Source organism: Podarcis pityusensis (assembly GCF_964106645.2).
Source record: "Podarcis pityusensis genome assembly, chromosome: 12".
Taxonomy (NCBI): domain Eukaryota; kingdom Metazoa; phylum Chordata; class Lepidosauria; order Squamata; family Lacertidae; genus Podarcis; species Podarcis pityusensis.
The window spans coordinates 27191304-27202374 of NC_138037.1; the positions used below are offsets into that span (position 1 = coordinate 27191304).

Genomic DNA, 11071 nt, shown 5'->3' on the forward strand with positions numbered 1-11071 from the left:
CACCCGGGAAAGGGAAGTGGGAGTCAACAGGCACTCAAGGAATAGTTTCGGAGAAAAAGCTTTATTTCTACCATCCATGAACTGGTAGAAGGAGCAAGTGTGATAAGTCACAAACAAGCACGGGTTCACAGTCATTTGCACAGAGCATATATTCCCCTTCCAGTTCCCTCCCCTTTCTCCTCCTTTTCCAGGAGTCCTGCCCAATGATGTGTTTCCTGAGCATGAACAGAAAGCTCCTGTCTTGGGAAAGGGGGGGTGAGAAGCCAAGGGAGGTGGCCAAGCCGTGCGTTCAGCATGTTCAAAGATGTTGCAACTAGAGTGAGATAAAAGTCAGTTCTCAGGCCTGAGTATTCTTGGCATTAACAGAGTCTATTCATTAGCCGTTTTGAAACTCTCTTGTACTGATAAAAGAATAACATTTTGCCTTGCAACAGCAGAGCAAATGAGCAGATGCTTAGCTGCTGAGAAAATGATTTTGAAAAGCTTTGAGAAGCTTTGAGCCTGCTTTAGGGGGGGGCCTTCGGGCCTAGGTGGGGTCACCTGTCCTCACCTTCCTTCAGCACAACGCTGTTATGCTTTCGGTACTGATCAGTTTATGTTTATTTATTAACTTTCACCCAGAGCAACCTAGACTTCTTGTAACTCCTACATCTTTTTAGCCTGGTTATTTAACGTAACATGCTGCTATTATTTTCTGCTGTATACATGTCATGAATGGGTTTTGCTTTGTACTTGGTGACCGATACCCATTATTTGTTGTTTGTGTTGTTTCGTGTGTGTGTGTAAGTAATAAAAAACATGAGAGGAAAATTAATTTTAAAAGCCTGGTTGGAATCAGAGTTAACTGAAAGCAGCAATAGCAATTCATTGAACACAGTAAATTACTGACTCCTGACAAGGTAGTTTTATTCAGCTTATCTTATGTGCCCAAGCAACAGAACTGAAAATACCAATATTATTTGCTCTTTAGAACTTTACCAGTCTTGAACAGAGTTTTAAAGATTTCACTTTGTTGGTCAGGTAATACAGGCCAGCCATAGTTAGTATTCTGATCAACTGGTCTGTCATGGCTGCTGGAGACAGGTTTTGATTTGCAGTTTTCCAGTGGTTCAATGCCTGAGTAACTTTTTCTTCCAACAAAAGAGTCCTAATAGAAAAAATATACAGAGAAGATGCTTAAACTCCTTCACACAGCAATCCTAACTTTGGGTCACGTGGCCTTGGGGATGATGGTGGCATCCACAACCCTGCTGGCTCCTGCAGGTCAGGGTGAAAGGTGGGCAGTCAAGAGTTTTCAGAGAGTGTGCTGTGCCAGCTCAAGATGGCTACAGCAGAGGGGACCAAACTGGACCCCTCACTTGTCAGTGGGCCAGATTAGGTTCCAGAAAATCCTTGTGTGGCCGTGCTCTGCCCTCACCCAAAAAACCCCAGAGGGGGGCAGCAGCATGCTTAACTCCCAAGCAGTCTGCACCATTAGTGGCTACAGTCTTCCACCCAAACCGAACACTTTCCAGGAGCATGAATTGGGGGTTAGGATTGCTCCCTTAAACGGGGAGGTGTATCAATTAAGCTACAAAACATAAAACATAAAAACCAGATGGATGAAATTAGCAGAACCTGTTCCAAGAAAAGAAAAAATTACGTATCACTAACCTGTCAGTTTCTATTGTTTTGATTACAATACTGTTAAGCTGGAGTTTTTGACAAAAAAATTCAAAATGTTCAAATGCGATATTGCTAGCAATGGTCTTCAGAACTTTCTCCAAGATTTTTTCTAAAACAAGCAGATCATAAACTTTACAGAACAGCAGTTTCATATGATGTTATGCACGAATCCAAGGAACTTTACTCTTCTAACAACTGGTGGCAGTGTTAATTATATACTTTGATGGGCAGGGAGGATAGAGCCAAAATGCTGGGGTTTTTTAACATACCTGGAAATGTGTAGAGATAGCTAGCAGTTTGTATAGGTGGGAAACCTGTAACATTCTAGAGGTTGCTGGATTCCAACTATTAGCCCTGCACTCCCACCAGCATGATCAAGGTTAATGGGAGTTGTACTCCAAAACAGCTGGAGGGCCACAGACACCTACCCCTGGTTTATTAACTGTAACAGACAAAACTTTAGGTGGATGCGTAGGGAAATTGGATGAGGCCATCTTTTTTGTTAATGCTTGACATTTAACTTCCCTGCATGCACCCACCGCCTGCTTCTGCTGCTCTGGAATATGAGGGAGTGAAGAAAAGATAGAGACCTCATGGTATGGAGAAGCAAGGAAAGGGCAGGCAACAAGCTATATTTCACTTACGTGACCTGGATAGGCAGTGGACAAGATGAGCTGATGGACCACCTTGGGAAGGGACTTACTGAGAGCTGCAGAGTGAAGCTGGCTGTTTTGTGCATTTCTGAGAATAGAATGGAAGGTGATCTGGACCCTGTTAGAACAGACATGCCACAGAACAAGGATGGACAGTGAAGTCTAAGAATTCCAGGATCTCAGGAGGCCTGGACAGACATGTCTTTCTATATTTTGCTCAGGGTATCAGAATACCTTAAGGTGGGCCATGCTGGTTGAGGCTGGTGGGAGCTGCAGTTCAGCAACATCTGGAGGGCCACAGGTTCCCCATCCCTGATCTAAGATCCCTAGTGATGCTGTGAGAAACTTATTTTAAACTTACCATCTCTTTCATCAGCGCTTTCTAAGTAGCGTGTTATGGGGAGCAGTTGCTTGGCTTTACAGACTTCCAGCGGAGGTCTAATCAGAGTATTTTCATCAAAATTTATATCCTTCAGTTCCAGAAGAAGGTGCAGATCGCTAGGCAAATGTAGCATTTTATTTTCTGGCAAAATAAATGGATAATGTTTGCATTATGTTAATCTGGAGCATTTCTGGACACAAACAGGCAACTGTCCCACTTTATAGATAGTACCATTAGCAACTTATGTAAAAGGGTTGTCTCTTTAGGAAGCACCTGGAGGACAACATCTTGGATGTACACAATCTTCAGGCACAGCTACCACAAAAAAAAACATGTTTTCAAGGTGCATGTTTTCTCTTCAAGAAAGTCATAATTTTATAACTTTCCTTCTCATTTTTGTTCTCATCTGCTCTGGCCTGGAAGACCATAACAGGAGCAGAATGCTAGAGTCCTTCAGTTGTACTCCTGCAACTCCTGCATGTAGGTTGATACATAGAGAATGGAATAACACATGCAGCTGGATGCCATGTGTTCCAGTTGAGGAAGCCGTTTGTGTACTCACTATACCTGATCTGGGAGTGGAAACTTATTTTTGCGCAGGTACTGCTGACATTGGAACTGGGACTATAGCATTTTATGCCTGAATTTTCTTATGACATTAAACATTTAAATCCTTACCTTTGAGATTCAGGCATTGTAAGTTATGGAGTGTTGAAAAATTCAGTGGAAGCTTTTTTAACCAGTTGTTATTCGCTATTAAAGTAACCAAACTTTTTATTTCCCCTAAGCCTTCTGGAATTTCTTGTAATTCGTTATGAGATACATCAAGTACTTTTAGGCTGGTCAGCTTTGATAGTTCTTCTGAAAGTGATTTTAACTGGGGATAAAAAGTACAAAAGAGTTAAGCAACACACATTTATACAGAGAGGCTGTTTATATTATTGGGGAAGGGCCATAGCTCAGTGGCAGAACACATCTTTGTATGCAGAAAGGTCCCAAGGTCACTCCTAGCACTTATTTTTAATTTTATTAAATTTCTATACCGCCCTTCATCCAAGGATCAGAGAGCAGTTTACAATATAAAAACACAAGGATATGCAATGTAGCATTTCCAGGTAGGGCTGGGAGGGGCTGCCTAAAATCCTGGAGAGATGCTGTCTATTAGTGTGGATGTTACTGAGCTGGATGGAACAAGAGTCTGAGTTGTTATAATGCAGCTTCCTATGTTCCTATAACTCAAGCCCACAGTGGGCACTGCATGTCTAGTGTGTCAGGTAGATCAGTGCTGGGAAAGTTCATTTAAAAAAAGAAACTAGTACTAGTTCAAGTTCAACATGTCCAAAGAGGAAGTAATTCCAGTTCTCATTTGTCCCTTTACAAAATGAATTAGTTCAGTTCGCGTTCAATTCACAGTTTGATTCAAGTTCATCAAAACGATCACCATTTAAAAAAACCCAGCATTCAGAATGTTACGATCTGCTCTGCTGAAGTATAAAATATACTTGAGAAGACTAAGAAAATACCACAATGTACACACAGTGGAATGTGAATTGTTTAATTTATTTCCCCAACAATTATGGTCTTTAATCTTAAAGCCCTGCAAAGTCTAAAGAGGAAAATACACATGTAATATAATGTACCTGAAGATGAGCTGGAACTTGTTGAAAGTAAGCAATTACAGGAACTATTTTCAGGGGTAGTTCAGCGATTTTAAACTAATTCAGTGAACTTGGTGAAACTGAACTTGCTCATTCTAACCACTGAGGTAGATATGCAAACTAAGTTCTGGTCAAAGGATGGAACTGTATAATAGCCACCCAGACCAGCAACATAAACTAAAGGTTTCAGGAATATGGTTTGAATAATAAGGGAAGTAGCCCTGGTGCTAATCCCTGCTACAGATTTAATTTCCTTGGCCCCCAGTTTCCTTAGCTCCTCAGGACTTTGTTGCTCTGCCTTGGTCCAACATGGAACCATGTCCCCCAAAAAACGTTTTCCTGAATTACTTTTGCATAGGGTAACAACAGGCGATAGCTTTTATGAGACCTGAAAATGACTTGAAAGAGGCATTACTTCTCATGGATTCATTCTGTCGCTTTAGCTTTGTTGCCTCCAGTCAAGGATTTTTATTTTTTTACAAGTATGTAAGCAATACAAACACATCTGAAACCTGGGTTTACTCAAAGACAAATGTAGGTTGAGTGTGCACAGCTTGAATGCAGGCTGTGATGAGTCTGAAAAACACATGATGAGTGTAAACTTTGTTACAAAGGACTGGTATACAGTACAAAGTTATATATAACACAAACTTATATTTTAAATGCCATCTTACCTTCAATCCACTTTTTTGGCACAATATTAATTTCTGTAGTGATGAAAGCTGACATATTTCATTTGGAAATGATGCAAACTGGTTGTTTGACAGATTTAAGTCTTTTAGTTCTTGCATTTGACTAATATCTGAAGGAATGACCTGTATCTTATTTTCTGAAAGATCAAGTACCTTAAGCCAATTTAGCACACACAACTCCCTGGGAAACAAAACGAATCTGTTATGGTGTAACAGCAGAACCCGAAGAGACCTCATTTTTTGAACATTTATTGGAACACTACTTATTTGATTGTTACTTAGGTCTAAGTAGCTTAATTTGGTAAGAGTGCACAAGTATATGTAAAATGAGGGCAGTTTATTCTTACTAAAATTTAAATGCTGCAGGTTTTTAATTAATGAAATTTCAGTTGTTATTTCTGAAATATAATTTTGGCTGATATTTAGGTGTTTAAGAGCAGTTAGTGCACACAGTCCAACTGGAAACAAGGACAGCTTGTTGCAACTCAAATCAATTCTAGTAAGTTCTGTACAGCCTTTTATTTCAACAGGGATGTACATTAAAGCATTTCCTGATATTTCTAAAACTGAAAGGTCTTTAAAGTATGCTATTTGTTCGTCTAAGAAGATCAGTTTATTTCTGCTTATGTAGAGTTCTCTCAGACATTTTAATTTGTACAGATTGGGAGGAAAGATTTTCAGCTGATTATCACTTAGGTTCAGATATTCCAGTTTAGTACACCTGCAAATATTTTCTGTAATATTTTGGAAGAAATTTTTTGCAAGACTGAGTTCCCGAAGCTTTTGTAAATTCTCCACTTTATTAGATAGACTTTCCAACTGGTTATCATCCAGTCTCAGTTTTTCTATATTTATCAGTTGAAAGAGCTGTACAGGCAAAAATATAAGCTTGTTGTTATTTAGCGAAAGTTCTTTCAAATTTTTGAGTTCTTTAATTTCTTTTGGTAAACTCTGGATTTGATTATCTGACATACTGAGTTTATATAGATTTGGAAGGTAACAGAGAGCCTTTGGGAATATAGACATTTTATTGGAATTTAAGTACAGCATATGCAAACTTTTCATGGTAGTCATGGTGTCTGGCAGAGTTACTTTATTTCCACTAAGATCCAAAATTTCTAATTTTTCAAGTTTTTCCAAAGCAGCAGGAAACGTTTCAATGTTGTTATATCTTAATAAAAGACACTTAAGTCTTGAAAGTTTCGAAATTCCATCAGGGAGGTATGATATTTGGTTATGACTGAGATTTAAAGTTCTAAGACTTTGAAGTAGGGAAATTTCAGTAGGTAAAGATGTTAAGTGATTTCTTTCTATGGATAATATTTCCAGGCTTGTAAACAATCTTATGTCTCTTGGTATGGTTTTGATTTCATTATTGTTTAAATGCAAATACTTTAACATTTGAATGTCAAAAAGCCCTGAAGGAATTTCAAGCAGCCCTTTAGCATTTAGCTGAACGGTGCCGTCATCAATCATTTCAGACAGCCTCTCTGCTAATCCCATTTCAGGTATCGTAGCATTCTCAAAAGATTGTAATAAACTTCTCCTAGCTCGCCCTTCAAAAAAAGATGAAGGGATTTCACTTAATCCTTCAGCATACAGATAAGCAAGAAGTTCAGCATTAATTGTGTCAGGCGTCAAAATTCCCTCTAGCTTTTTAAGCATTTGCAGTTTCTCTGTGGAACGTGAAATAACCTTTTCAGAAATCTCTAAAGAGCTTTCCATGATTTGTTCAATGAGACTCTCCTTGGATACACATGGCTTTTCGTCAGCGGAAATGCTTGTGGACGAAATTATACCTGATTGTAATGCATCTGGTTTCAAATCTGCTTCTGGGGATGGTTTTTTAAGTGTAGTGTCATCAGGACTAGATTCACTCTGATTTCCATCAACTGGACTTGGTAAATCTTCAGTTGCATCAAGATTTTCTAACAATTCCATTATGGCATTTTCAGAAATCACCGGAGAGATTTCAAATACTCCCTCTGGACTTATATTGACCGACTGCTCCACATTTTCTCCCTCTGGACTTAAATTGGCCGACTGCTCCACATTTTCTGCCTCTGGACTTATATTAGGGGGCTGCTCCCCCTCATTTTCTCCCTCTGGACTTATATTGGGGGGCTGCTCCCCCTCATTTTCTCCCTCTGGACTTATATTGGGGGGCTGCTCCCCCTCATTTTCTCCCTCTAGATTTGTGTTGGGGGGCTGCTCCTCTTCATTTGCTCCCTCTGGACTTATATTGGGGGGCTGCTCTTCTTCCCCCCCAGACATGATTGAAGATTTATTCTGGAAAGTATGTGCTCATTCCAGTCTTCTATAGAAAAAGGAAACAGAAACAACAGACAACAGCATGAAAAATGTGCAGTGAATTTAAATATTAAACAATTGAGGTCAAGCAGGATTGATGAAATTGTCATATAAAGCGGCAATGTTTGCGAAACAAATGAGTTAGAAAACATTCCCTTCCTATCTCACCTCTCAGAATTCCCAACTGCCGCTGCGTTTCAAGTGGATGTTCCGTCCCAGCATAATCCTGATTGGCCCATTTCTCTCCTCACACTGAAAAGCAATTCAGCAAGTTCAGTTATGCTTAAGTGTGGCAGATATTTACAATACAGTTTTGCCACTTGTGGGCATAATTGAGAGGATTACCAATTTGGCCAGATCTAAGGAGAAGGGCCACTCAGATGTTGTTGGACTTCAACTCCCATAAGCTGCAGCCAATAAGGCCAGTTGTCAGGAATGATGGAAGCTGTAGTCAACCCAGCAATCTCTGGAGGGCTACAGGCTCCCTACTGCTGCTCCATATATTTCTTCTGCTTTGCTAGCCCACTAAAATTACCTTGGTAGGTGTTGTAGACTTTCAGCACAGTAATAATCCAGGTATTCTGAAAGACTAGCTCAGCCTTATGCTCAGCCTCCATATATTTTGGGCTACAGTCTCATCAGCTGCTACCAGCTTGGCCAATGCTCAGGGATGATGGGAGCTGTTGTCCAAAACATCTGGCGGTTAAGAGAAATGGAACTAAATGCTTATTTGTGCAACAGAAATGTGGATCACATTGTCTCCAGGATGCTTTAGCATTTTTGGCTTCTTCAGTTTTACAACCTTGTGAGGTAGGCCAGTCTTGTGCTTAATCACAGTTAGCTCCACTATGATCTAACCTTGGTTAAGATTTCAAAGTTTCCCTGAAATCATGCTTTTAATACGTGAAGTTCTGCTTCTGAGATAATCAGCAAGGTCTGTTGTTCAGTGTAGACACAAACTGCCATAACTGGGATTAGCTCAGTGCAGGTGCAGTCCTTAATTGTGGCTGCTGTGGTTTCATTTCTTCTGCAGCCACTCTTAAAGGTAAAGGACCCCTGACAGTTAAGTCCAGTTGTGAACGATTCTGGGGTTGTGGCGCTCATCTCTCTTTACTGGCCTAGGGAGCCAACGTTTGTCCGCAGACAGTTTTACCGAGTCATGTGGCCAGCATGACTAAGCAGCTTCTGGCAAAACCAGAGCAGCGCACGGAAATGCAGTTTACCTTCCCACTGGAGTGGTACCTATTTATCTACTTGCACTTTGACGTGCTTTCGAACTGCTAGGTTGGCAGGAGCAGGGACCGAGCAATGGGAGCTCACCCCGTCGCGGGGATTCGAACCGCTGACCTTCCGATCAGCAAGCCCTAGGCACAATGGTTTAGACCACAGCGCCACCCGCAGCCACTCTTACATTATACAATAGTTAACCAAAGTGAGTAAGAAAATGTCTGAAGGGAGACAGAGTGTCTTATGAAAAGCTGCTATGAATTAATGGCTCGGTAGAAATTTGAAGTTTTGCATGTCCAGATCATCCTGATTCATGGTTTGACTGCATATATGAAGAGAGCAAGGCATGCTAAATATAGGGAGCACAAGTTTATAATACTTTCTATATTGCATGCATTAGATATCTTAAATTAGGAAGCAGTAAATAGCTGTCAGTTGAATTTTAAGAACTCAGCCAGGATATTATTCCATTAAATTTATTTGAGAATAAATAAGAAAATTCTAATCAAGTAGCTAAAGTTAAACATTACCAGGGCGCGCATTCTCTCTCTCTCTCTCTCTCTCTCTCTCTCTCACACACACACACAAACACACACACACACACACACACACACACACAAACAGAGAGAGAAAGAGTCTGTAGCACTGTAGTTTCCTGGTTCTCAAATGAATGCAGGACAACAAAAATGAGTAACAGCTCATTTAGTTGGAGATATAAATAGGGAGGCCTGCTTCCATACACACATTCACATTTAGCTGCTTGTTACGTTTGCTGCTCGAGTCCCATTTGAATAATTGTGTGCTGAAGTTAAGTCTTTCAACATTTTTGAAGTTAAGAAATAAGAGGATAATTGTTTGTAAGTACATGCATTTTAGAATACACAAGAGATATTGTAAATATCCATATATTTTCAGACAAGCCAACCCAAATATAATACAAAAATGTATGGCTATATATTCAGTGGCACATTGAGATTAATTCCATGTTTTAGTCTGATTCCAGTCATTTAATGAGATATGTTTTTAAATCCTCCTCTCCCTTCCTAGTCTGACAATGTAGATGCTGAAATAATAATAATAATAATAATAATAATAATAATAATAATAATAGTCTAGTAGCACCTCATAGACCAACTAAGTTTGTTCTGGTGTAAGCTTTTGTGTGCATGCACACTTCTTTAGATACACAGATCTGTGTATCTGAAGAATTGTGCATGCACATGAAAGCTTATACCAGAACAAACTTAGTTGGTCTATGAGGTGCTACTAGACAAGTTTTTTTTATTTTTTTATTTTGACTGCGTCAGACCAACACAGCTACCTACCTGAATGTATATGTTGTTACCCAGACCCCAAGGGTTAAACTAGGAGGTAAACGTGATTCTGGGATTCTGTTAAAGCAGCCAGGAAGTGCTTCAAGGGTGCAAGGGGAGAGCCGCACTCAAAATTGCTTTCACACAGCTAAGATATGGGAAAGTGGACCTATGGGCACTTGTAAGGATAACCACTACCCTGGTTACCCATTGACACTTGATCTATGTATTGTAATTTTCATAGCAGAGACACAAATCTGAGTGGTATCGTGTATGATTCCCAGGTGGTAAATTGGGTCAGACTTGAGTGGCAAGGCTTGATGGAAGAACTTGTGGCTCAGCTGATGAACTAACCACTAGAGAATACACGTTCTCTGGGCTGTGGTTCTCAGCAACTACACTGTAACTCACAAGGGTTGTGGCCAATGCAATTTGACCTAATGTTATTGGAATGAGTCGCTGGAGCATCTGTGACTTCCTTTAGTTTGGTGGAGCTAGGCAAACGTCTTTGCTACTCAAGTCCCAGGGGTGCATTAGCATCAGGCAGGAATTTAAGGTTGGAAGGAGTAAGCATACCACCAATCATCAGTATAGCTCAGGATTTTTGAGCTACAGCCAGTTTTGCTAGATGTGTGATAGGCACATCACCAAGGCTAGGTGCAGAAACCCCTCATCCTCTGTCTTGTCATTCACCTTCCTGTGGTTTTTTCTAGCAAGGCTTAATGGAAGTCTTTTCTTCAGAAGCACAAGTAACTGTGCTATCCATCATATGGGCTGGTCATTAGGACTACTGTGTCCAAGCCTTATGTTGCACTGCTGAAAGATGGCGATTCAATAAAGCTGTGATCTATTCTCACAACTCAGCATGTTGGCCTCTGTTATCCCTCCCCTACTCTTCACAGCTGTCAAATAAGAACCCTGCTGCATCAAGCCAGTGGACAACCTAGTCCGGCATCCTATTCTTACAGTAGCCTACCAAGATGCCCCAGATCTGAGTGCAAGAGCATTATCACAAGCAGCTGATCAATGAAACTTCCATTAAAAAAAAAAAAACTGGGACCAAAGAAGATGCTTTATATGAGGTCAGAATATTTATCTTCCAGAGTACTGTCAGAAAAGACACTGACTAGCAGTGGCTTTCCAGGTCTTACGCAGGGATCCTTCACTTCAC

At 40.3% G+C, this 11071-nt stretch overlaps 1 protein-coding gene across 3 annotated transcripts; it reads right to left on the reverse strand.

Moving 5' to 3' along the window:
• Positions 1–881: 881 nt before the first annotated feature.
• LRRD1 (leucine rich repeats and death domain containing 1) lies at positions 882–7627 on the reverse strand. 3 transcript variants are annotated; one of them, XM_080975618.1, is made up of 6 exons: positions 7529–7627; positions 5033–7367; positions 3379–3577; positions 2680–2841; positions 1654–1774; positions 882–1147 (listed from the first exon to the last, which is right to left on the reverse strand). In XM_080975618.1, the coding sequence occupies exons 2-6, from the start codon at positions 7322–7324 to the stop codon at positions 967–969; spliced, it is 2955 nt and encodes a 984-aa protein (XP_080831744.1). In that variant the 5' UTR covers positions 7325–7367; positions 7529–7627; the 3' UTR covers positions 882–966. The 3 variants fall into 3 exon arrangements, 2 of the variants coding, with proteins under 2 accessions (XP_080831744.1, XP_080831743.1); XR_013978349.1 differs by lacking the exon at positions 7529–7627 and adding an exon at positions 2310–2406 and having other exon boundaries at positions 1009–1147; positions 5033–7510; XM_080975617.1 differs by lacking the exon at positions 7529–7627 and having other exon boundaries at positions 5033–7506.
• Between the last annotated feature and the right edge of the window lie 3444 nt (positions 7628–11071).